Raw genomic sequence first — 27358 nt, 5'->3', positions numbered from 1 at the left:
TCACAGCACAGTGCCACCGTCTCGTGTTTGCGCTAAGAACGTCCACTGGCGTGACTCAGACATTCACCATTGCTGCGACGCACCTGGACAAAGCTCTATTTTTCTAGCTGCGTGAAGAAGATCAAAACTTTGCGTCTAACTGCGCGACAAAGGAGTTGCAGACGCTATTGTACCACATTTTGCAACTTTCGGCAATCATCTCGAACCTTTCTGCTAAAAATGAAAAATCTCTGCCGAGAAGAGTTTAAATATTTCGTTTGCTTCTAAGAAACCTGCCTAGATTCTACAGCAGAAAATTCTCTGATCATAATTATGCAACCACTGTTGTGTCCTGATATTCCCGCGTCACGATCTCCACATTGTATTTATTTCTCAGACGTCTGTTTACACACTTCTGTCAGAATTGGTTTGGTTTATGGGTTTAACGTCCCAAAGCGACTAAGGCTATGAGAGACGCCGTAGTGGAGGGCTCCGGAAATTTCGACCACCTAGGGTTCTTTAACGTGCACTGACATCGCACAGTACACGGGCCTCGAATTTCTCCTCCAAAGAAATTCAGCCGCCGCGGCCGGGATCGAACCCGCGTCTTTCATTATGTAACTAATTCAGAATAGTTTTCGCGATTTGAAACCTTTATCAGGGCAAAACGCAAGGGCGAACTCGCATAGGTTTCGAGGCTACAAAGGCAGTTGCATCAAATGCGGGCGGCGCCATCTTAAAGTCAGTTTTATACATTCATTCCATATGCCTGGCTTAAATTGGTTCCGCCCGACTTGCCCCGAAACGTTCTAATTATATATTTCATCCATGCGCGGCACAATAAGCGAGTATTCTTGCAGTAACCGAAGTCGACACAAAGCAAACTGAGAGAGAGAAACTCTTTAATGAAGAGCAGAGAATTTAGCCGGCGTTTAAAAATCACTGGCATGCTACTCTGCGTAGGGAGGGGAATTTGGGAGATAGACAGAAGGAGAGCAGAGTGGAAGAGGTAAAAAAAAACGAAGATAAAATGCGGCCATGAAATGGGTACTAAGGATGCAATGGCGAGTATTGATGTAACCTATGGAGTGATGGAGTGCATAGTCCGTCAAATGGGCTGACGAAGTTCACTGCATGAAGAATGCATGAAGGTGACGTGCAAGTGAATTTAAAGCTTATCGAGATGTCCAATGTCTTTTAAATACGTGAATAGAAAAGTCATTGCAAGTCTCTGTTGCCTAAGGCAGGCTAAGGGACCTAAAACTTTGTCCATTGTAAGGGGCACTGAGCAGAGCTTCTGCATGCAATGTGCGTAGTACGCACGCTCGTTAGCATATGCAGGGCACTCAAGCAAGATATGCTCTACAGTTTCTATCGCGGCACAGTTGTCACAGTGCGGACTGTCCATTTGTCTAAAACGGTATCGTAAGCCGTTTGTATATGCAGCATTAAGACGAAGTCGATGATAAAGTGTTTCCAGATGTCGAGGAATTCTGGGTGAGAGTCTAGATCTAAGATGTGGGTCGATTGAGTGAAGAAATTGGTACTGATATGTCGGCAAACTCCAAAGCCGATACATTTCTTCGGAAGCAAAACTTTTGGCCACCTGGGACGCATCAGATTTCGTAAAAAAAGTTCGAATGTATCTCCGATGTTGATGGCCCTTACGGGCCGCTTCATCTGCTTTTTCATTAGCCTGAATGCCACAGTGAGCAGGTACCCACTGAAATGTTATGCAGTGGCCTGCGGCAATAGCTAGATGATGTAGATATCCGATGTCCAGGGAAACTGGCTGGTGATTCGTTTTCTTCAGCAGGTTGGCCAGGATCTGGAGAGATGCTTTCGAATCGGTGAAGATAACCCAACGGTCGGCGGTTCGGCGCAGGATGTACGAAACAGCTTCCTTAATGCCGTGAAGCTCAGCTGTCGTAGAGGATGTCCTCCGCTGTAGCCGGTAAGAAAGGGCATGGCCTGTTGAGGGCACATAAAGGCCACATGAAGATGTTTCTTTAGTAGTTGAACCATCGGTGAAGATATGGGTGTGCTGCCTATATTCCTCCGTTAAGCAGGCGAGAGTAGTTTGCAGAAGCGCTGCCTGTGGCATGCGGCTCTTTGCATTCACACCTGGAACAAACTTCTTCACCTTTAGAGGAGAGAGTGTCCATGGAGGAAAGGCCAGAGGTAGTAGTTTCTGTGGCTGATTAATAGTAGGGATGGGCAGGAGCTGCACTGCCTGGCCAAAGCTAGAGTTGCTGTGAGTTAGGTGGACACGGTGCAGGAAGTGCTTCTTCCCTTGAAGAACATGGCGGAGATGGGTACGCATAGTTTCCTGGGCGGCAATCACCTCTAGTGGGAGACATCCTGCCTCCGCTACTGTTCCTGATGCAGAGGAACCCTTTGGGAGGCCAAGGCATATTCGCAGGCAGTTGTTCCGTGCGGCAACGAGAGACTTATTGCTTGATGTAGATAATCTTTGAAACACTGGTAGACAGTAGCGCAAGGTTCCTTCAACGTAGGCTTTTTCAAGCAGAAGCATTGATCGGCAGTTGCTACCCCCACCTTGTTCCCGCCATGAACCTAAACACTTGCGATGCTGCAGTGATCCTCTCGCGGAGTTTTTTGATCTGAGGTGTCCATGACAGATTATAGTCGATTACAACACCCAGGAATCGCTGAGATCGTACATATGGTAGCGATCGTCCGCCTAGGAGCAGCGGATATCGGGTCATCGTTTTTCTTGTAAACGCCATTGCGACACTCTTTTCTGGCGAGAGACGAAGACCTCTGGAAGCCAGGTACATCGAAATGTGCAATAGCGCTCTCTGTAGACGTTGCTGGGTGATGTAGCGTGAGCGTGATGCGGTCCAGATGCAGATATCATCAGCATAAATTGTTATACGGACCCCTCGCGGAAGGTTTTTTCTTATGTGTATAAGGGCAATATTGAACAGGAGAGGGCTGAGCACCGCTCCCTGTGGTACGCCCCTCTCTACAGCGTGAAAGCGTGTTGGACCGTTTGGAGTGGTCATAAAAATTTGCCGTTCTTTCAAATAATGCCCAATCCATTTGTATAGCTTTCCTCCAAGGCCAAGACTGGCAAAGGCGGCGAGAATTGCATGGTGAAAGACAGAGTCAAAGGCGGCCTTGATGTCTAGGAAAACGGCTGTCGGGATGTACCGAGCATGAAGGTACTCCTCAATTGATGAGACGAGGGAGATGATATTGTCAGTCGCAGACCTGTTTTGACGGAACCCGTTCATTTCTTGGGGGAACTCATTTCGGCTTTCCAGGAACCAAGTTATGCGTTTGCAGATCGTGCGCTCCATGAGCTTACCTACGCAGCTCAGTAGGGCAATGGGCCGGAATGATGCGTAGCTTGTTGGCTGCTTACAGGGTTTCAAAGCAAACTGCGTTCACACATGGGCACGCTATGTTCCGCAGCGTTGTTAAACAGACCCCGATTTCTTGCGTTATTGCATGCAATACATCGGTAATCAGTGACTTGTTTACTTTATCAGCTGCTGTATTTTGTGCTCAAGTGCAATTGTGTGCTGATTGTGAGAGCACGTCTGTCACCTGCACACTGATGTTATGCGCACCGCCACACCCTTACAGCACGGGAGGGCAGAGTGAAGGAAGGAAGGAAGGAAGAAAGGAAGAAAGGAAGAAAGGAAGGAAGGAAGGAAGAAAGGAAGGAAGGAACAAAGGAACAAAGGAAGGAAGAAAGGAAGAAAGGAAGGAAGGAAGAAAGGAAGGAAGAAAGGAAGAAAGGACGGAAGGAAGAAAGGAAGGAAGGAAGGAACAAAGGAACAAAGGAACAAAGGAAGGAAGAAAGGAAGAAAGGAAGGAAGGAAGAAAGGAAGGAAGAAAGGAAGAAAGGACGGAAGGAAGAAAGGAAGGAAGAAAGGAAGGAAGAAAGGAAGAAAGGAAGAAAGGAAGAAAGGAAGGAAGGAAGGAAGAAAGGAAGAAAGGAAGAAAGGAAGGAAGAAAGGAAGAAAGGAAGAAAGGAAGGAGGGAAGGAAGAAAGGAATGAAGGAAGAAAGGAAGAAAGGAAGGAAGGAAGGAAGAAAGGAAGAAAGGAAGAAAGGAAGGAAGGGAGGAAGGAAGAAAGGAAGGAAGGAAGGAAGGAAGGAAGAAAGAAAGGAAGAAAGGAAGGAAGGAAGGAAGGAAGGAAGAAAGGAAGGAAGGAAGGAAGGAAGGAAGAAAGGAAGGAAGGAAGGAAGAAAGGAAGAAAGGAAAGAAGGAAGAAAGGAAGGAAGGAAGAAAGGAAGGAAGGAAGGGAGGAAGGAAGAAAGGAAGAAAGGAAGGGAGGAAGGAAGAAAGGGGGCGTGGAACCGGCGATACCGAAATGGCGTTGCCGCTCACGCATTTACTGCTTTTCACGCAGGTATTCATCGCTGGTTATTCAAGTCACTGCTTTCATGCCGAGGAATTGTCTGCTGTGCATGATTCGTCTACGCTGGATACTGGTTCCTTCACCAAGCTTTCACCTGTGCTAACCACGGTCGACTTCAACGATTGTGTGTGCCTCGCAGCCGATTTTGGACATTGTGCGGTGCCAGTCAACCCACCATGGTTTTACAGCCCGTGCCACTACACTCTACAAAAGGCGGGAATCGTCACTTCATCGTTGGGGCGTGGAACCGGCGATACCGAAATGGCGTTGCCGCTCACGCATTTACTGCTTTTCACGCAGGTATTCATCGCTGGTTATTCAAGTCACTGCTTTCATGCCGAGGAATTGTCTGCTGTGCATGATTCGTCTACGCTGGATACTGGTTCCTTCACCAAGCTTTCACCTGTGCTAACCACGGTCGACTTCAACGATTGTGTGTGCCTCGCAGCCGATTTTGGACATTGTGCGGTGCCAGTCAACCCACCATGGTTTTACAGCCCGTGCCACTACACTCTACAAAAGGCGGGAATCGTCACTTCATCGTTGGGGCGTGGAACCGGCGATACCGAAATGGCGTTGCCGCTCACGCATTTACTGCTTTTCACGCAGGTTAGTGACACATATTTCAATATATGTTTAGTGTATGCTTTGCCGGTTCCACCCCCTGTATTGTATGCATGCGTTTCTTCTCATTCTGTAGCACACAGACCCATGTTACGCAGAAGGTGTCGTTTTTCTTTATTTCGAAGAGCTGCGTTTTACCTTTTGCTTCTGGTTTTGTGCGGCGACATAGAAGTTAACCCAGGACCTAGCGATGCAATCCTGCAGCAGCTTTTGCAAGGCCAGACAGAAATTAAGGAAAAACTTGCAACTATCGAGAGTTATCAGGATGAAAACAAAACAGCTATGTCGGATCTGAATGCCCGTATGGCCAATTTAGAAGCAAAGATTGTAGGTCTTGAGGAAATGAGGGCCGCTGTCGAGGACTGTAGGGCGAGTAGTGAAAGACAGCGTTCCGAGTGGCAGACTCTGATGAAGAAAGTGGACGATCTTGAAAATCGATCTCGACGATGCAATCTGCTCTTTTATGGAATTAAGGACGAGGATGAACGCGAGTCACAACCAATTTCTGAAAAACTTGTCCTAGATTTGTGTAGATCTACTCTGGGAATAGACCCCAGAATCGAAAGAGCCCATCGCCTCGGACGGTTCCGTTCAGAAGGAACTCGCCCAATAATTGTTAATTTTAGTTCATTCAAAGAGAAAGAGGCTGTTCTGTCAAATGCGAAGAAATTGAAAGGAAGTTCTACTAGCATTTCAGAGGACTTCTCTGAACCAGTACGAAACAAGAGGAAAATGCTATGGGACTACGCCAAAACTTGCAAGGGACCCAATGGCAAAGCACATCTGAAATACGATGTCCTTTACTTGAATAATGTCAAGTACATTTACGACGAATCTCAGGGGCAGGTAGTTCGAGCCTCTTGACAAGTTAAGCCGGATCACTCTGTTTTGTCGATTCTAGTACTAAACTGCAGAAGTATTAAGAATAAAGTGGACAAGCTACATGGTCTAATTGACATGGCGAGACCTTCCGTTGTGATCGGATGTGAATCATGGCTGGATGGGGATGTTAGCGATAGCGAAGTTTTTCCGAGTAACTATATCAGCTATCGAAAAGATCGAGACAGGCACGGAGGAGGCGTATTTATACTGGTGGACGTCTTAGTTAGTTCTCGTAAGATGGAAATTGATGTTGGGACATGTGAGGCAGTATGGGCTCAAATTAGACTTTTAAATGGTAAATTACTATCAGTTTGCTCGTTTTACAGGCCACCTGGAAATCAGCTTGAACCCATCAGCGACCTAACTGATATGATTGAAACTGTTAAAACAGACTGTTTAGTTGTTGGAGGTGACTTTAACATTCCTGAATTAGACTGGAGCTCAGGATGTCTTCCGTCTAGAGCCAATTCCGCAGTAGGCAAAGAATTGTTAAATCTGTGCAATTCATTTAGCTTATCCCAATTAGTGCTGCAGCCAACCCGTGGCAACAATGTTTTGGATTTATTATTCACTAACCAACCATCGGCAGCTTGTTCTACCCTTGTAGTGCCCGGTATCAGTGATCACAGTTGTGTTTTAGCGGAAATGAACTTTCAGTATGTTAAACTTGAAGACTGTGGCAATCGGCGCATTTACAGTTACCGAAAGGCAAATTTCCCCGAGATAGCCCGGGCACTTGAATCCTATGTCGATGTGTACGAAACATTGTCTGATTCACTCAGCGTTGATGAGCTGTGGCGCACACTGACAGCCAAACTTTTTGATTTGCGTGAGCAGCATGTGCCGTCATGGGTGATGACGAAACGTCGCAGCAAAAGCAAGCCATGGTTCACAAAAGCGCTGCGCAGAGTCGTTGAAAAGAGGCAACAACTATATGCGCGCTTCAAAAGAAATCCGTCGGAAGATAACATGGATCAGTTAAAAAAGATTACAAAGGATATGAATGCTTCGGTCAAAGAGGCTAAATTTACCTACTTTCAGTCTTTCGACATGCGTATCCAGGATCGCCCTAAAGAATTTTGGCAGTACATAAAAAAAAACAGAAAGGATGAATTGTCTATCCCGCCACTCGATCACAACGGAAGTATCGTTCATGATAATCTGGAGAAAGCCAAGTGCTTTAACACGTTTTTCAGCTCAGTTTTTTCTGCTGAGGACAGCAATAGCCCTGCCGATTTTCGCCTTGCCTTGAACTGTACGGAACCCATGGAGAACATTGAATTTGATCAGCGAGGAATTGTGTCGCTCTTAGAACGCTTAAAAGATAACAGTGCCACCGGTCCGGACGGCTTACCCACGATCCTGCTCTCTTCTTGCGCTTTTGCGTTGTCAAGGTACCTTCAAATTCTTTTCACAAAGTCATTACAGGAAGGCTCCTTGCCTGATGAATGGAGGCTTGCTAATGTTGTACCTATACATAAATCGGGACCTAGGAATGTTGTTTCAAATTATCGACCAGTGTCCTTGACCAGTGTATTATGCAAAGTTTTAGAGCATGTGTTTTATACTAGTATTATGAATCATCTTAGTATACATTCATTATTAAATACTAATCAACATGGCTTTCGCAGTGGTTACTCGTGTGTCACCCAGCTTACCGAATTTGTACATGACCTGTCAAGTGCTTTAGATAAGGGATATTCTGTTGACTGTATTTTTCTAGATTTTAAGAAGGCCTTTGACGTTGTATCACATTCCTTATTAATACAAAAATTATACTGGTACAACATAAATGAGAACGTTATTAGGTGGATAAAAGAATATTTGAGCGTTAGGCGTCAATGTGTTGTTGTCAACGGGAAACAATCGCATGAGGTGGCTGTAACATCAGGGGTGCCTCAGGGATCCGTCTTGGGCCCATTACTGTTCATAATTTACATGAATGACATCTTTTCAGGTATTTCTTCATACATGCGTCTTTTTGCGGACGATTGTGTATTGTATAGAATTATTAACGATCAAAGTGACTGCGATGCATTACAACAGGATTTGTGTAAAGTGGCCCAGTGGTGTGAGAGCTGGAGAATGCATATTAACTTACAAAAATCTGTACATATGTGTTTCACTAAAAAGAAGGTTCCCCATATTTTCACTTATAACATAAATAATAGCAGACTGCTTTCAGTGTTGGAATTTAAATATCTTGGTGTATATTTAACAAGTTCAATGTCTTGGCATCGTCACGTGCATTTCGTTACTGCCAAAGCCTGTCGTGTTTTAGGTTTCCTGCGACGTAACGCTAAACTTTTCCCTTTAAAGACTAAAGAACTGCTGTATAATACAAACGTTAGAAGCATACTTGAGTATGCTTGCACTGTCTGGGATCCGAAAACCTTGCTTGACGTTCAAAAGCTAGAAAGAGTTCAGAATTTGGCCGTTCGTTTTGTTTTCAATAACTATGGGCGATATTTTAGTGTAACGAGCGCGAAAAAATCTTTGGGTTGGGACTCACTTCAAAAACGTAGGAAAGTACTGCGTTTAAAATTATTTCATAATATATTTCATTCTAGAACTGGAATAGACAGAACCAAATATATAGCCAACCCTGATTACGTGTCTTTACGTAGAGATAATTCACTTAAAGTTAAAGAATACAGGTGCCGGACTGACCTTTTTAAAATGTCTTTTTTCCCCAAAACGGTTTCGGAATGGAACAAGCTGCCTGAGGAAGTAGTGTCCATATTATCAAATGATTCATTTTCTTCCATGCTGTGACATTTTTTTGTGTATAATAATTCCGTGTTCTTTCTATCTCATTGTTATCTTTTTTTTTGTAACCACCTGCACGCGGTGGCATTTGTGTACTTTTTCTTCTACCCCCCCACTGTAATGCCAGCCAATGGCGCTGTGGGTATGATGATAAATAAATAAATAAATAAATAAATAAATAAAGGAAGGAAGGAAGAAAGGAAGAAAGGAAGGAAGGAAGAAAGGAAGGGAGGAAGAAAGGAAGGAAGGAAGGAAGAAAGGAAGAAAGGAAGAAAGGAAGGAAGGAAGGAAGGAAGAAAGGAAGAAAGGAAGAAAGGAAGGAAGGGAGGAAGAAAGGAAGGAAGGAAGGAAGAAAGGAAGAAAGGAAGGAAGGAAGGAAGGAAGAAAGGAAGAAAGGAAGAAAGGAAGGAAGGAAGGAAGGAAGAAAGGAAGGAAGGGAGGAAGAAAGGAAGGAAGGAAGGAAGAAAGGAAGAAAGGAAGGAAGGAAGGAAGGAAGAAAGGAAGAAAGGAAGGAAGGGAGGAAGAAAGGAAGGAAGGAAGGAAGAAAGGAAGGAAGGGAGGAAGAAAGGAAGGAAGGAAGGAAGGGAGGAAGAAAGGAAGGAAGGAAGGAAGAAAGGAAGAAAGGAAGAAAGGAAGGAAGGGAGGAAGAAAGGAAGGAAGGAAGGAAGAAAGGAAGAAAGGAAGGAAGGAAGGAAGGAAGAAAGGAAGAAAGGAAGAAAGGAAGGAAGGAAGAAAGGAAGGAAGGGAGGAAGAAAGGAAGGAAGGAAGGAAGAAAGGAAGAAAGGAAGGAAGGAAGGAAGGAAGAAAGGAAGAAAGGAAGGAAGGGAGGAAGAAAGGAAGGAAGGAAGGAAGAAAGGAAGAAAGGAAGGAAGGGAGGAAGAAAGGAAGGAAGGAAGGAAGAAAGGAAGAAAGGAAGGAAGGAAGAAAGGAAGAAAGGAAGGAAGGAAGAAAGGAAGAAAGGAAGAAAGGAAGAAAGGAAGGAAGGAAGAAAGGAAGAAAGGAAGGAAGGAAGAAAGGAAGGAAGGAAGGAAGGAAGGAAGGAAGGAAGGAAGGAAGGAAGGAAGGAAGGAAGAAAGGAAGAAAGGAAGGAAGGGAGGAAGGAAGAAAGGAAGAAAGGAAGGAAGGAAGGAAGGAAGGAAGGAAGGAAGGAAGGAAGGAAGGAAGGAAGGAAGAAAGGAAGAAAGGAAGAAAGGAAGGAAGGAAGGAAGGAAGGAAGGAAGGAAGGAAGGAAGGATCCATCCGATGGATGGATGGATGGATGGATGGATGGATGGATGGATGGATGGATGGATGGATGGATGGATGGATGGATGGATGGGAGCGCCCCCTTTGAAATGGTTTAACGGCCATTGCCACCATGCTCAGCTTTTCCTTGTTTATTTTTGTCCAACGGTGTTGTCAATTCTCATTAAAATTCGCCATCTTCTTTACCTACGGTTCCCTACACTTCTAACCTTCCGTCACATCTCTGCTTTTCAGCCACCAATCCTCCAATCGCTTTTTGCTAACTTCCACTGCAGATTTATTTACGTGACCATTGTTATCTTTAAACCCTAGGGCCTCAGGAAGAGTGACTGTGCCTGCATCGACATCCGGATGGATACCATCACAATTGATTATGAGGTGTTCAATTGTTTCCACACATCTACCACACACTGCACATGTGTCATCTTCTTCGTTAAATTTCTTTTTGTAGCTGCGCGTTCTAAGACGCCCTGACCTAGCTTCAAAAAATAGGGCACTGCCTCTTGAGTTATCATAGAAAATTTCATTCCTGATCTGCCTTTTCCAGTATCGATATAGGGAAAAGACCAAGGGGGTGGCCCTCTAGTGCCCAACTTTAGCCCGTCGCAGGGTAGAGAAAGGGTCAGAAAGAAAGGTACACTGAATAGCAAACTTTATGAAGCAGAGATAAGGCACACAGCATTTAGTAATCACACAAAAGAACACATGCAGAGGCTTAAGCTTGAGAGATTACAACACACTGACCTTACAACAACAGTGCAGAACACACGAAGCTTGGTTTGCTGGGGGAGTTTGTCATTCATTTTCTATAAAAAACCCAGCGAGAACCACGACAAATCACCAGAAAGACGTCCGTGGAAGAGAACACACGTAAATGTGAGCTCAGAAGACGGCGACAGAATGTGTGTGTGCCCTCTTTTGGTCCTGTGTCTAAGTTTTCGTTGGTTTTTTTTTGACAGAAATAATACACAAGTAGACTGATACCAAGCTTGGTAAACATAAATTGTTCTCCGGGCACTGGTAGTTGACCGGAGGACGATGGAAGCGAGCGTCCCGAAGACTGGAGCGCTCTGTCTGGCCCGTGGGCTGGGTACCTGCACTTTTAACGCCAGAGCCGAACGATTGCGCTTGCTTGAAGAAACAGAAGTGTGGCACTGGCTCACTGCCGGTGTCAAACGTCAGGGAACATGTAGACGATCCGCGGCTGTTAGTTGCATGCTAAACTTGTCTTTCTTTTCCGTGACGCTAACCGTGTATTAGTGCGTCGAGTGTGCGCTCTGCTCGTATTTAATGTTTTTAGCGAAAGTTCAACGCAACTATCTAGGGCTTTCTTGCTGCAGAACACTAACATCTGGTTGAACAAACACATATATCCCCGGTCAGATCAAAGCCCTATAATATAGCACAAAAATGGAATGCTTGGAGGTGGGACGGAGGAATTCGTCTCTTCGTCGTTCTTGCCAAGAGTCACAGCACGTGCCCGACTGACCGGTCACTTCAGGCCAGGTGGGATACACTCGTCGGTGTGGAGTGCGGCAGAAACCCCGGATGTTGCGTGCGCTGGTAGTTTTATCGGAGGAGTGACCGATAGCGGCCCGCACGTATGCGATGGGCACGCCAAGGGTCGGCCGGCCGCTGTTCAGTACAGACAACCTTGAAACTTTTTCTCGCCCACGGTACCGCGTAACGCATAGCCAAGCAAGAGTAGGAAAGAACAGTGAACCGAACGCACAGCAGTCCTCACACGTGGCCTGCATCGCATATACATGGCATTACATAAGGACGTACGAGTTCTTATTGTAACCACTATGAGAGCACAGAGATTGGGACGCACTGGGCAGTCATCCGGATCTCAATGAATCAGGCTACAGTCGCACGTAGTATATAATGCTGCCTTAATTTTTACACGACCCAAACAGCTTTGCCCCAGTGATGTTCAATGCGCTGAACTGTTACTTTTTCAGAAAAGGGTTTCAGAGCGTTAGCTCTTGTTCTTCACGTTTCTCAATTTCGTGAGGTCTGCTACCACCTCCCTTCGGCGTGAAATTTCTAAGTCCGAGGAATTCAAGATGGCGGCCCCCATAGTAAATCGATATAGCAACCCAACTCGTGATTGATTGATAGCGTCATTAGTGTGTTGAATTGGTGATTGGTGAGGTCACTGATTTTGTGACATCATAATTAACTGGTAATATGACTATGTATAATCGCTTTTAAGTCAGTAATTAATGAGGCGTCATAAAACGAATTAGATATTTGAAATCCTCTGTATGAGTAGAACACGTTAGACACCAAAATTAAGAAATCAATTTAATATTTAGTTATGGTTATGCTTATATTTATTTGCTTGTAACTAACCGATACCGTCAAGATCTAACTAATGGATATTCGTAACGTGCTCGATGAGTAGGGCACGTTAGACGCCAATATTATCTAATTAGGTTAATATTTACTTAAGGTTAGGCTTAACACGGCAGCCATGTCTCAGCACTCGGCAGCTTACAATTTCATACCTCATGTCGACCTGGCACCTACAGCGCTGAGATAAGAAAAAATGGCCCTCCAAAGAGTCGAAAAGGACCACTCGGACCCGCTTGTCACGGAGCTCTGCTAATCTGTGAAGCTATGAATTGTTTAAATAACACAGCGTTTATAACCGAATGCCATAATTTCATACACGCCTTGGCAGCCATAAAACAACTGAGAAGAGTAAAAAAAATTCAGGGGGCACTTTGACTGTCTAAAGTGGGTAGAGGCGGAAGCGTTTTCCGCACCACCTTCGCTGTTTCTGTGGCACTGGTGGCGTCACATATAATTGAGTACTAATTACTAAGTGATGACAAATCACTAATTAATGGTTAATTACTTATTAATGCCTGAATACTAATTAACTGCTAATGAATGACGCTTAAGCTTCGCCTTTAGGAGTGGAACGCGACAGCGCGTTGTAGTGCTGCCAGGGAGTCCACGGAACGCCACCACCCGTTCGGCGCGATGCCTTGCCCTTTGAACGCAACGCTTTTTGAGGAAAGGAAATGGCACAGTAATTCTCTGTCATCTCGTGGACACCTGAACCGCACCGTAGAGGAAGGGAGGAAGTGGGAGTGAAAGAAGATAAAGAGGAGCCGTAATGAAGAAAATGAAAATTGTATTTGAGGAAAGGAAATTACGCAGTAACTGTCTCACAAAATTCAGGGGGGCACTTTTTTGACCTGGTTGGTTTAGTTTATGGGGTTTAACGTCCCAAAGCGACTAAGGCTATGAGAGAGGCCGTAGTGGAGGGCTCCGGAAATTTCGACCACCTGGGGTTCTTTAACGTGCACTGACATCGCACAGTACACGGGCCTCTAGAATTTCTCCTCCAAAGAAATTCAGCCACCGCGGCCGGGTTCGAGCCCGCGTCTTTCGGGTCAGCAGCCGAGTACCATAACCACTGAGCCACCGCGGCGGCCCCTTTTTTGACCTAAAGTGTGGTCACTGATGTGTGGTTAAGATGTTAAGCTTCGCCCCTAAGAGTGGAACGCGACAGCGTCTTGCAACGCTGCCAGGGAGTCCACACAACGCCATCGCCCATTCGGTTCTACGCCTCGCTCGTCGGTAAATTGGTTTTTGAGGAAAGGAAATGTATATGTCTCTCATTTGTCGGTGGACACCTAAACCTCGCCGGAAGGGAATGGAGGAGGATGAGAGTGAGTGAAGACACCGTATTCACTATATAGACGCGCCTTTGTTCATTCCAAACCGTCGAGCTGGCATGGCGGAGTGGATAGCATGCTCGTCTTTCCCGCCGAAGACTGGGGTTCGATTCCCCAACTCGACCAATTTCGTTCTCGGTTTTATTGATTTATGCGGTCTAACTAGAAAGGTTAATTAGGCTATTTCATATTTATATTATTGTATTTCTATCCATCGTGTTCTGTCATTCACCTGTCAATTGTTGGAACTGTCTAGGATGTTCGACACAACGTATATGAAACGAGCAACGTCAAAACTGAGTGGGGAAGTGCGTGGTGGTGGAGTGAACGCGGCTTCGTACTTATCTGTTTTTTTTTTTTTTCAGCAGCGTCTCCTTCCGCGGACGCTGTTGTCGCTGCGGCGCGCGTCTTTCTTTTCTTTTCCTCTTTCTTCTGACCTCTTAATTCTCCTCTATCTTAATTAGGTTAATTGATTAATTAAGCAATTAACTAAACTCAGTCCAACTTAGTTGGAGCATCACTATACGATACCTTTGATTGGTTGCATGGTTACTAGCCAAAGTACAATTGGCCCCATTTGAAATGCGCGCACTGTGACGTCACGAGCATTTCGACCAATTGAAAAGCGTGACATTTTCTGTCGACAACTCCTGCTTACAACGATGAGGCATTAAAGGCTTCCGCCTTAATACACTAAGTGTACGTCTACTGAGCCGGATAACCCGGGTTCGAACCCGACCACGGCAGCCGCTGACCAGAAAAAAAAGTAGACACCTTTACACACCAAGAGAAAGAGAGAAATAATTTAAATGAAAGGAAAGGTGGAGAGGTCGGCCGGCGTTAAGGTGAACCTGAATTGCTACTCCACACGGGGTAAGGGGGAAAGGGAAAGTAAAAGAAGAGTGACGGTGCAAGTGGAGGGCGGTGATGTCACAATACAATGAGTTGTTTGGAGTGATCTTGGTTAGACACACACTAGTGGTACAGCTGCAACGGAAAAATATTAGCACAAGTATCTCATGACCGGAGCGGAAAACTTGCGAGACGCGGCACTATTGCAGCCGTACGCGCAGATAGCGAGAGTGCCTGGCACATTCCACTTTCCAAAGTGGCAGTGGCCGATAGAAAGCAGCCCATCCGAAAGCAGGCACTGCCACACATTACTTTTGACAGTGCATCACCACTTTTGACAGTGCATCCCCAGCACATTTTTAAAGGAAAACGATGATAAAGATAGCATTGATCGCCACGCCAGCGCAAAAAATAAATAAAACGAGATTATGTTCATGGTAAAACAGCGCGGAAATTATGTGCTCAGCCACCTTGGCACATGGTTTGGCTGATAAGAGATCTACAGACGTTCGTTTAAGATGTTACATTTCAGATGGGCGAATGTCTAGGTGGGCTGCTTTCTGCCGGCCACCCCCGCTTTAGGAAATGGAATGTTCCTGGCACTCTCGCCATCGGTGTACTCGGCAACAATAGCGCCGCGTGTCGCGATTTTTTCGCTCCGGTCATGATTCACTTGTGCCATTCTTTTTCCTTTGCAGCTGTACTCACCACATGAGACATGTAGAACATGGAGCATATGTCTTCCTCATGCAGCTTACGTCTCGCACACGCTCATCCCCCACCATTAATGTATCCCCCACCGGCCTGCCTTTTGGTGCCCATCTTCACATCATCTTTAGGAACAGTACACATGCCATGATTTTCTCGCGCACTTTTCCTCTCCCTCACAACTCCAAGAGATTGGAGGACTTGTTGCTTAGACACCTCCTCCGATGTAGTTTGGGCTCGGCGCCCTGCCTATGGGGCTCTCAGAAGTGGCAGAACCCAGCGCATGCCCGATGTGTTCCTTTCCGGCCGCTGACGCGGATGTTCGCAACCTGCTGTGAACCTGTACAAGGATAAGTGCTTCAAGAACGCGAATATTACAGTGCGTGCAACCCAGGGCCAGCAAAACCAAGACTTCTCCAAGTGGTTGAAAGATAACAGTAACGGTAGGAGCCTACTTTCACTTTCATATTAAAAAGCACACTTTTTTCCCATTGTATAGCGCCAGCCGAAATTGTGCTTTTTTGCAACTGTTTTGAAAAGAAGAGAATTAACGAGGTTCTGATCGGAGGCGTGAGGATCAGCACAGCCTCGAAGTTCACGCTCGAAACGCGGAGCAAGAAAGTGAACAGCGCGAAGGCTCAGAGGTGCGGGTAAGGAGAGGTGGTTCAATAAAATCGATTAAGAATTTCCCGCAGTCCGCTAGCCATCACATCGGATGCATCTGGGGATGCGCGTGGCTTAATTTCTTTCGTTTTTAGACCGTTGATTCAATCCCTACAGTACTTCAATTAATCCCGAGAGTCAGTGTGAATGTACGCTCAAGAAAATTCTCAAAATTTTTCTTTGGAGCGTTCGAACGTTTGGCAGCTGAGTTGCCATTCACTGGATCGCAAACTCGTATTGATGAGTGATAAATTTAGCAATAACAGTGGAATATTTTTCCCTACTACTTGACTCAAACTATCGACGTTGAAGATGACGTTCAGTGTACTAGGGTCTCTCATACTGCCGAATCTATACGGATGGCGACGCTCTCAATCTTCGGACATTCGATATAACAATGTCTGTATCATCGGAGCTTCCTTATACGAAAGGAACGCGGCGGAGATGCTTGTATTTCAGTTTTTAGTATTTCCTAGTAAAGTATAGAAGCTCTGTTTTCAGCGAAAAAGCCTCCTTGACATTCGAAGGCAGACTCGCTTCACAGAAAAACCTTCGTTTTTCTTCTCTCTTTATGGCGCGCGCTAGCAGAGTTCCTTGTCGACCGACCCGTCCGCTTATTCGTGTACTTTCTGCGCCAGCATAAAAGCTACCTTTCAACTCCGACTGACCCAAAGCCCTGACAGTAATGCAAGATAATGACGCATCAAGAGGGCTACATAGCCCAAAAACCACCGAGCAGATATTGTGAAAAAAGCGCTCTATGCCTCTGGTAACTACAATGGTTCATTTCTCGCTGTCATTCCTCCTTTAATAAACCGGCGAGTTCACATACACAATAACCATGTCAAAAAAAGTTACAAGTCGATTTCTTTTTTGTCTCGCGAATGCGTTACGCGTCTCTTATTTTCACTTTCTCTTGTCCGCTTTCCGCATTTAGTCCTTGCGGTCTCGCCGCGTTTCCGACGTCTCTCCTGGGATGGAGTCTACAATAACTATAAGAGTCCATGTTCGCATCTAATCTAGATAACAACAACACCCACGCAATTGCAACCGTCCATTGCTGATAGCACCGTGTGCATAACACCAAAGGTTATTAGTATTATTTAGATAAGCTTTGAAGAAATAGGTACATGGTGCAGAGAGAGAAGCATTCAGCGGAGAAGAAATGGCATAGAAGATGAAGTTTACAGGAACAACAACGCCGTACAGCGACAGACGAGTTGCAAGTGATGCCGTGCTTATGCATGATAAGATAAAACCGCGCGCGTCACGTACTCCTGCTGTATTGCATTCTGTCGTCAACGTGGTAGATCGAGCAATTTATTTTATCTCATACTCTTGCAGGCTTTGGTGCCAACTGCAAAGAGGAAACAGATGCTGGAGTGGTGCCGAAACCAGACGTCAAAATAAATGCGAAAACCATACAGTAATTTCCGGGCGGTATAGCTGCTAATCAGCAATATAGGGGGCTGCCTATAATCAGCATCCCTTGCTATTTGATGCTACTGGTCTTTATTCGGCTCATTGCCGATACGACAATTTTTACCCCTCCCCAAGCTCAGTATTGCATGTATTGTTTCCCGATAAGGTACCAGTGACACAGAGAAAAGGTCTAATGAACCGGGGCTGCCTCAAATTATTGTTCTAGCTCTCAACACACCAGAGAGGAGCAGTAAGAAGGACGCTAAAGAGTGTCACTGAGGCCATTTTGTCCCAAAATGAAGGCATCAGCTGGAACGCTGCTTCGCCTGAGTACTCTGATCTTCACGACGCTCATGGCAGCGCAAGGTAAGACAGCTTTGCATGTGCACGTTCGTGCACTTTTAAAGTGAACACATGAGCATGTGACCGCGTTCCGCGGAGCCCCAGTGAGCAAGAGTCGGTCGCGCATCGAAGCATATTGGCGCAAGCCGCAGAGGGCCCGGAGGTGGTGTTTCGCTTTGTCTGTACCCTCTTGAACTTAGCAAAGCGCAATAAAAAGACAGGGACAAGAAGAAGAAGCATGCAGGACAAGCGTTTGTCCAGCGTGCTTCTTCTTCTTGTCCCTGTCTTTTTATTGCGCATTGCTAAGTTCAACATGTATTACCAACTCGCCCAACTTTCTGCATTGTCTGTACCCTCGTTTCGATGCTCCAGTGTGCGGGACGCACTGGCGATTCGTGAAGCGTGGCTACGTGCACTCACGTTCGTTTTAAGAAAGGACGGAGCTGAGCAGGATTTCCTGCGTTGCCAGAAAGCCGGCAGTTTAATACGCGTCAGATACTATGGACCACCTCGTAACATTAAATTTCAATATCTACTGGGTGGACCCTACAAAAACAACTGCTGCTTACACGAAGAAAGATGCAAGAGAAACAAGGAAGGGATCCCACACTTCGAATGCGCGTCCTCCCGCCCATACTTTCGACAAACGCTTTTTTTCATTAAAGTAGTGTTATTTCGACTAGTTTTCCCCAAAATTCTACAAATAGTCAACCATAAATTAAAGCAGTGGTTTTTGGGGCTGTTATGTGGGCTAAATTTGAATGCCGTTATACTCAGGAAGTAGAGAGGAAAACACGTGACTCACGACCAGAGCGACGGAATCGCAACGCGCGTCGCGGTGGTTCACGAGCGCGCCTATTTCGACATGTCGAACATTTCCCATGCTTGCAACACGGGGAAGGTGGGCATGAAGCAGCTTTTCTTAAACGTAGCGCTTCCCAAGCGTTGGAGCGCCGCTGTGCTGACTAAGGCGTTGGTCCGCTGTACGCCTATTGAGCTCCCTTTAGACTGAATAGCGAGAACGACCTGGCCCTCATGTTATTTTTGTGTTCGTGAACCGCAATGCCACTCGTTGTCATTCGGTCACCGGCCGCTTGGGCTAATATATTTTACTCCTCATTGTACGTAACAAATGGTGCTCAGTAAACCACCTCACTGTAATTCGCTAGTGGTCACATTGTGTTTCATGTTCATGTTTCAAATACGGAACTGAAAACGCACCTTTATCCGACACCTTTCTGGTACCGAAGTAAAACTCAGGCGGACGCCAAAAAATCAATTTCTGACTTATCGCAGGAAGTGACTGATGTAAAACGGGGTCCTTACCAAGCGTTGGAGCAGCGCTGTGCTGTGATATTCAGTTGTTTCCAAGAGAGAAGCTTATGTAGGCACTCGCCCACACCCGTGAGTAGAGGTACTGTGGTAATACGGCGTACGTTAACGGAGGTATGCATGCGGAAAACAGACCGTTCTGACATGCGAACAATTGGAAGAATGCAGTCCCAGGTGACTTGCGGGGCTAGCTGTTTGCTTCCGCCTCGTGCCAGCAAATCGTAAGGAAGAAAGTGGTTTTTAATAAAGGAGTAATTATTCATTGGCATCCAACCAAGCTCAGGCAAAAGGCTACAAAAGAAAGTTATGCAGCTTCCACTGAAGTTTCGTAGTTTAAGAGAAATTTGTCCTGCTCCTGGGTTCGAACCCGGGTCCACCGCTTTAGCGCAGCAGTCGCTCTACTAACTGACCTAACAGGGACGGCTTGCATATGGTAGGGTGAGAAAGAATTAATGAATAACTGGAAGTGAGAACATTGAATGGTTACCTTAGCTTGTAGGGCGACTGCTCCGGTGTAGCGGTGGTTCCGAGTTCAAATCCCAGACCAAGAATCATTTTTCCTAGACTACAAAATTTCAGTGCAATCTGTACAGCTTTCCTTTGTAGCCGTATGGCTGGACTTGGGTGGATGCGAATGAGTAATTACTCTCTTATTACAAATTTACTCTCATTTAGGGGATTACCCGAAACACTTGACCAAGGGTGGTCTTTATTCAGAACATTTCCACTTCATCAACAACCTTAAAGAAGCGATTTTGTCGAGACACGTGCCCCAAAGAGAGAGAGAGAGACATGTGCCGCATTCAGACGCAGTGATCGGTGGGGAGTGCAGCAAATGCCACACGTAGTAACTCCGTTCTGAGCGACGCGCATAGAGTTGAATTGCATGTGATCGCACCGGCGCGAATGGACAGTGCTTTCTCGAGAGAAGAAAAGTATGAAGGGTTATTCTTAGTCTCTCAGCCGTCGTATCTCTCAGCTGCTGCTGTTATTCATGTTGGTGGTCATCAGGACGAAATCGTTAAATTTTTAGAAATTATCAGTTCTGAAAAACAACTCTTACTTTGCTTATCGCACGCGACCTTTGCGAGAAGTGCTTGTTTTATCTGTTCTTCTCTATAGCTTCTGGGCGGGCAGAGGATTTTTGCACACCTGATCACAACAGCTGACTCACATCGCATGCTTTTAGACCCTTTGAAAGACATTGACCTCTTAAGTTTTCCACATTGCAGCACTGAAAAAAAAGCATATATATCAGATTACCTCTCGCCTTGCAATACAACGCTTTTTTTGCCATTTTCCTTTGAAGGGCATGGTCTGAAATCTTATTGCGACGTTCAACAAGTCTCGGCTTGCTACTGGGCTGTTGGCGTGTGGCACGGAAGAATGCCGTTTGCAGACAACGTTCCTGAAGACAGGAACGACTACCTCGCGAGCCTTTGCCAAATGTATGTGATCAAAGCCGTTGTGCTCTATTTCACACGTGTAAATACCTGTTTACAAATGTATTCTATCCTGCTCCTTCGACAGCACACTGTTTTGAGCTCGCTTGGAAAAGGCCGTGTAGAAAAAGCTGTCGTACTCGGAAGTTGCAGAGAATGCAAAGCCGGCCGTAATATGCGGCACTAAAACGTCACGAGGATAGCCCTGTGGCACTGGGTCTCGAACGTACACTTACCTTCGCTAAACCTGGTTGATCGCGGACTGGCATCCCTCACACGGGCCCCACAAAGGCCTTTGCGAATGAGGGGCTGGTGTTCAAAAGCGCATGGTGCTCAGCTCCACTGCAGTAGTGCAGTAGTGTAGCGCCTTTGCAGCTAAGCACCTTGCAGGCGAAGGTGTCTGTCTGAAGCCTTTGGGCACAAAGCAGCGGACTTCGAGAACTTACGATCGCAGAGCCATATTTCGTAGAAAAGTAAAAACAAAGGAGAAAATTAAAGTAGAGCATTACACTTGTTAAAATTTAGAAAAGTTTTGACTGAATTTTTCACTTTAATTTTTGAATAGATTTTTATATTTTGTGCTGGGATGTCAAGACAGCGAAAGTGTTGGAGCCGCACTGAGTGCCTCCTGACGGCCAAGGCGCTAAAGTGAACCTTCTGCTGCTTTATCTAAACAAAATAGTTTATCTATACAAAATACCATCCGACTGGATCTTTGTTCCTAACCAAAGAGAGAAAGGGCTACATATAAAGGCTTGTCCCTATATGCGCTTTGTGATTTGCGCAGACCCTTCGCTTAACAATGGAGATGGCTAGAAATGTCTGGAAAGTGACAAATTTAGCTATTAAGTAACATCAGTGTATTAGCTGAGGCACAAATCACATGCCCCAAAGAGTCGGCGGAATTTCGAGGAAATAGCATGCCAAACTTCAGTCGTTCCCGGCGAACCACGGTCACCTATCTATCGCTGCAGGCGCGATTGCTTGCTTGACGCCTGTCATCGGCAGTCTCACGTGGCATGCGTTTTTCGCAGCCTGTGGCATGTGTTTTTCGCAGCCCTGCTGAGGCTACGAGCCGAGCGGGCATGCGCATCTGTTTTGTTGTGTTCTGATACCACCGATCCCAGAATATAAGACTTCTAACGACCCACGAGAACGCCAGGTAGGCGTGAGTGATTCTCCCCTACGCATTTCTTTCCTCTTTTCTAAATTTAACCGCCCCTTTAAAGTTCCTCTAAAAGTGCTTTCGAGGACTTTGAACCCACCGTGGCGGCCCGTATCAACGCGCTCAGCCTTCACAGCAGCCTCCTCTGTTTGACGGTCCATAGCAAACGTCCACTCTTCATCGGCATTAGAGACGTGTGCGACCGCCTTGGCTGCCTTCCCCGTTCCGTGTCCGGCTACAGAAAGCTGTCCGTGGCAACACAAGGAAGCCAAGCCTCCCTATCCCTCGAGTCATCTGGCTATGTTGCATGGGCTCGGCTGCAGCGTTACTGGGGCTGAAAACACAGAGCGCGGAACTGGCGGGTACAAACGAAGAAGGCGACTTAGAGCCCATAGCCTGAGAGGCTGTGGCGATGGCCGGATTATCTAGTCCACCGGGAAACGTAGCTGATGTGTCTGTGGTTACGCAGGTTCGAATCCCGCTCGCGTTTATGGCACTGTCAAGTTATTTATGTTGGACGCTGTCGTGGAGGAAGATTCTAGAATGTTTCAGAAAGGTTCCGCCTCACATTCGACGTCATGTTCGGCTCCAGTTTCACCGCTGTTCCAGGCGAGGTTCATCTGAGTTTGCTTACAGTGGGAGCGAAGCTAAGATCGTGCAATGACTAGAAACTGCTCGTATTATCTCTTGAACCTCAATGAAGCGTCAGAAATGAAGTGATGGCTTATATTGGAGAAAAGTGCTATAATTCCTCATTAAACCCTGAGCATCGTGGTTGCTTTGATTTAACTGTCATCCAATGATAATTACCACCATTCTCGCAACGGTTGCTGGAGCATGGCCAAGAAGTCGATGTTAATTTGTTGCCCCTTCTCGTGCCCTCCTCTCAGTCATAGTAGCCCAGAGGAGTTTCCTGTGAACGCCACTTGCAAGGCCTTGTACGGGAGATGTTCGGATGCTGAGAAGAGAAAGTTTGCGCGAATGGAGGCGGGCTACTCAGCGCTTCAGGATGCAACCAGAGCTACGAAGGCCTGTGAATGTAAGTGACTTTTGAAGCTCACTTACGAATTGGAAGATACCATTTTTCAGGTGAAACTGACGCATGGTTATGACAACTGCTGTTAAGTTGTTTAACTTCCCTTACAAAGGAGTATGACTCGCATGTTAAAACGCGAAAGAGTTAAGCAAACGTGATGTTTTTGCGTATGAAAGAGCCCTATGCTCCATGTCCTGTTTAGACCGCCTTTAAGGCCTATGAGTTTTAGGGTAGCTTGCCCGCCAGCATTACTAAAATGAAAAATTATCAGCGCAAATCGTTGCTGTCATGTAAGACTTTACAAATTGTGGAACTTGGTAGAAACTTTCTGATTAAGCTTTACGCGCAACAAAAATTTAAATTTCTTTTGGCAGCACTCGGGTGTCGTTTTTTTTTTTGTTTCTATTCATCCAAAGTTTGAAAGCAGGAGAATATCACACTGGTGTGCTACCGAACTTAGGAGCGGCCGTAAGTGGACGCAACTTAAACGGAGTCTAGATGCTCTGAAACTTTTTGACATCTTGAAGTTCTTATCTGCCAAGAGAAAGATGAGTTTCAGTAGGCCCAATGTGTTTTTCTTCGTTTCTTACTTGAAGGCACACCAAGTTTTTGTAGCTTATAGACACATTAAGGTCAGAAGTGCTTCATTTACGGTAATAAGTGTTTTATTGTATATTTAGCCGGTCTCTTAAGCACAGTTACTCTCAAGGCTGACATTTCAGGGTTCTTGTGAAAGAAATACTGATCTCAGAAGGAATAAAAAGCAAGATGTCTTGTTGTAGGTCGTTGTGGCTTATGGAAACGTAATTTTTGCATTTTTTCTCTACCAGCCATCGTGCTTTTACGTCAGTGCTTGGACCTTGAAGAAATGAGGAGATGCAACGTCATTCCATATACTGAAGACGAAAGCTTCGAAGCACTGGCTTGGGCGTACGAAAGGTACCAACAGCGTGAATAAATACACGAACTTTGCGCAAATTATCTAAAACAAAACTTTTGGTTTAATTCAAATCAGTTGCCACCCTTGAAGCACTAACGGGGGTAACTCCATGCCGGGTGCCATGCCGGCCAAACCCTTAGCTGACGCGCGTAACGGCCGTGTTTTGCGTGCTCCTGAAGCTTGTGACGTAGCAAACTTGCGCAAAATAGCAAACCTAACCATGGCCTCTCAAGCGCGTGTTTAATATTGAGTTTCCGCAAGTTTGCTTCGTCGCAAAGCGCAGGAGAGGAGAAAACGCTGCAGTCGCGCACGCCAGTTAAAGATTTCGCCAGCTGTACTATCGGGGACTAAAGTTTGCGGGACGCGAGCTCCTAGAAAAACATTTTTGCAGCTCCACCTAGCCATGCATTCGCCTGATATTCTTTGAAGGTATCAAAAACCTAAATGCTCCTTCCTCTGGTAACGATATCAGGCGACTTTGTAGTGAGGTGAAGTTACATAAACGTTTTTCCAGGAACTCGCGTCCCGCAGACTTTTGTCCCTGATAGTACAAAATACAAGAGTTGATTAAACATCACGCTAGTTTTTCAAAGCGGTACAGTGCACAGATAACAAACACCATATTCAAACTAATGCAAACTACTCATCCAATGGGAAAGCATGTGATGGGCTGCCTGGAACTCTGCAGTTCAATAATGGGTGGCTGAGGAGGTATGAAAGATTTAAAACACGTATTTATAATTACGTAATAAATATCTGACTCTGTCCAGAAAGGGAAACTAGCTAAACTCAAATCTTCGTACACTGCACCAAAGAGGTATCAGGTGGGAGGGATACATTGCGAGAGCGCTTGCTTGTATACATTTTTTTTTTGTTCATACCCTTTGTGCATGACGAAATGTGTAGACCACAACGCATCAGTTCATTGATTTATTAACTGTTTTCTCCATTACATGAGTTGTTGGAAGGCTTGTTCCACATCGCCAGTCATAAAGTGAAATGGCAAGCAAACAACTAATAAAAAGAGCATATATTAAGGAAGCAGAATGATATGAAATGATTGAAACGTAGCAGTTAAGGTAGTTTGAGTTCGGAAAAACCAAACAGCAAGAAATACATTTTACATATTAAATCAAATAAACGCCTGAAACTTACCAACGTGATCAGATTCTACAAACTTGCTGCCAAGGCCACACCACCACAGTACTGATGGAGCAAAAAATAACTTTCAAGCACTGTTTTGTATTAAGAAGGAAGCAAAAGAAAAATATAGGAACGTGAATATATCCGAGAATATTATTAGTAAGTGTTCTGTCTTGTACGCGTTTTGTAATGCATACCTTTGTTTCTCTTCATCAGGGGTGCTCAGAACTTGAAGACTTGCCTCCTGAAGGCGGCTGAGCCCTGCATGAAAAACCAGCCCACTGAAGCCATTGAACGCTTGAAAAATGTAGCCGATGCCATCATTGACTTGAACTCGCTCTCAGAAAGTCGAAGCGGTGCTTCCATAACGAAGGCTTCCGTCGCAACCATCGCAGGCGCCCTGCTGTGCTTGTCAGCTCGCAAAATTTATACATAACTAAATTTACTTAATTATCTATTTATTAAGAAGCGCGGGTCATTGAGTGCATTTCGCTGTATATTTTGTAAATAAACACCCGACTCTCTCAAATGTGCTCGCACTGTTGTTTTGTACCCCAGCATGGACCGAACGACCTGTCGGCCAATATTGGAAGTTTCAAAAGTTGATGAGTGCTGATACTGACATGCAGTTCCGCCTGCATTGAGCTGATTTATTCGTAGCTTACTAGCGAGCCTTACGCGAGTAAGTCAGAAAATAACGTCAGCAGATATTCAGACACCCATTCTAAAATACTATTTAGCTTCCGAGAGCCATTAAGATGATGTTATGGAAACGTTGATGGAAATGGTCTAAGCTTCCGATGCGTTGCAGAGGGTTGCGAATAAAGTTTGTTGTGTGCTCCCACAGAATAATTCTAATTGGCTTAGGAAAGCACTTGGGTGCGTTCTTGACAATAGAGAACAGAAACGTACCAGATTAGCGAGGAGGGATCCGTAAATATATTGATTGTTATGGTGCAATCTTAAGATATGCGAAAGAAATACGTTCGTAGACAACTCCCCATTAAAAAAAATGGAAGTGTCCAGAATTCCTAGGTATGTGCGAGCTCGGGTAAATGAACTGTAAAAAAAAATTTATTGTTCCATGACTGGAATCATATAGCGTTTCATCGGACAAAAGGTAGAGTTGTTTTCATCCAATAAGCCTAAATTAATGACCAGTATTCACATACTTCAGCGAAGCTCGACGTGTTATCTTAGCAAATAATATTCAGTAAACGTAATGTGAAGCACGAGGTACAAGCGGCGGCTTTCCGGTCCATTTGTACGCTTCTTTAATAGTGCGCGAAAGAAAAATCTAGGCGCGTGCCAAATTTCTTCTGTTAAAGTGCACGCACCTTCTAGTGCCAAATTGTGGAACGACTGTTATTCTGGAATCACAGATTAATTCAGGAGTTAAGCGGAGCAATATCAGAGCATTTACGGACTCACATGCTACAGTGCATGTGACGTTTCATCAGTCAACTGCAGGCGCCTCTTTGAAGGCTATGCAATGCGACGGACTTCCATAATGGCTTTAATAAACCACTGCAGAAATACCTGCTTCAGCAGATAGTTTAACTCTGTTTCTCAGCTGTTCAAAATAGGGCCGCACGTTTTGTGACTAATTCCTGCACGTATAACACTAGCGTTACGGCATTGAAGGAAGCGCTTTTTTCCCGCACTCTCGTAACACACCTTTTCGTATCTAGGCTTATATTGCTGAAGGAAATAGCGCGATAGCGCGAGGAAAGGCTTAAGTTGATCGCGACCTTTATCTAAAACCACCTGCGTTTGTCTCCGCGAAAAAAGATCACAGCTGCAACATACAGGAAAAACCTGCCGCACATTTGTATACTAATCGTCTTTTTTCCCATCAACAATAAAACAATGGAACAGACTACCAGGATGTGTCATCTCAGCGACTGACGACACTTTTCCAGTTCTTCTGATGCAGCATTTACGGGCTTCAGTATACAGATTGTATCCCTGCTTTCCGGCTTTTTCTTTTCTTTATTAGCTCAGTATACTGCAGGCGAGTTGTCTGTGTCGGGGCTGCTTACCTGCTTACCGTCTTCTCACTTCACTGTGCGACTGTTAGCTTGACGACTTGCCGTTCGTGACGATTGTTGTGACGATTGTGCTTTGTTTTAAATGTCACTTTTTGTTACATAATCTTCTACTTTAATGCCCCCTGGGCGCAATGTAGGACCATCAATAAATGAAAAAATAAATGCATGTAAGAGGAAGTATGATTTCTCGCTGTCCTAACTACAGTTTTATCGCGTAGAAATACAAAGAGGCTGATAAATTGATTTGGAAGGGAACGCAACGAAAAATAATGGCAAACAAAAACTATGCTGTGTGTTTCCAGCTGGGATTAAACTAAAATACAAAGTAATTTACGATTCCCAGAACCTCCTAATCGATTGAGTAGATATAACGAACTGTGTCGAAAAGCTTTCCTGGTGTAAATTTTCAAGCATACAACAAGGAACTCCACTAAAAATTCGCTTTGCTCTAAGGCAAAGAAAAATCGACCGCAAGGGTTTTAGCTACTACCCTCCTCCCTTTCCAGTTGGCCTTAGCTAGTCGATGTGTGTTATTGGAAAACCTGGCTGATAATTAAAGCTACCAAAATATGCTGGCAATGAAGTAATGTTTGTTTATAGTCTACTACATTGTGATATTCCGGCAAATAATACATCACAACTATCATTCTGCGCAAAACAGCGTCCTCCCTT

At 45.2% G+C, this 27358-nt stretch overlaps 1 protein-coding gene across 4 annotated transcripts; it reads left to right on the top strand.

The window, feature by feature from the left end:
• Positions 1-4255: 4255 nt before the first annotated feature.
• Positions 4256-25164, top strand: LOC149336111 (uncharacterized). 4 transcript variants are annotated; one of them, XM_089552594.1, is made up of 6 exons: positions 4256-4984; positions 17462-17601; positions 20219-20357; positions 22407-22555; positions 23383-23491; positions 24852-25164. In XM_089552594.1, the coding sequence occupies exons 2-6, from the start codon at positions 17532-17534 to the stop codon at positions 25069-25071; spliced, it is 687 nt and encodes a 228-aa protein (XP_089408720.1). In that variant the 5' UTR covers positions 4256-4984; positions 17462-17531; the 3' UTR covers positions 25072-25164. The 4 variants fall into 4 exon arrangements, with proteins under 4 accessions (XP_089408720.1, XP_089408721.1, XP_089408719.1 ...); XM_089552595.1 differs by lacking the exon at positions 4256-4984 and adding an exon at positions 14650-15593; XM_089552593.1 differs by lacking the exon at positions 4256-4984 and having other exon boundaries at positions 15665-17601.
• The last annotated feature ends 2194 nt before the right edge of the window (positions 25165-27358 follow it).

Source organism: Amblyomma mixtum, chromosome 7, assembly GCF_055824585.1.
Source record: "Amblyomma mixtum isolate Tamu chromosome 7, ASM5582458v1, whole genome shotgun sequence".
Classification (NCBI taxonomy): Eukaryota; Metazoa; Arthropoda; class Arachnida; order Ixodida; family Ixodidae; genus Amblyomma; species Amblyomma mixtum.
This window is presented reverse-complemented; position numbering and strand designations above follow the sequence as displayed.

Coding starts and splice junctions, on each gene's coding strand:
- LOC149336111 (XM_089552594.1), top strand. CDS start 17,532: ATGAAGGCATCAGCTGGAACGCTGCTTCGCCTGAGTACTCTGATCTTC. Junction 17,602..20,218: donor GACGCTCATGGCAGCGCAAG/GTAAGACAGCTT, acceptor TTTCCTTTGAAG/GGCATGGTCTGAAATCTTAT. Junction 23,492..24,851: donor CTGGCTTGGGCGTACGAAAG/GTACCAACAGCG, acceptor TCTCTTCATCAG/GGGTGCTCAGAACTTGAAGA.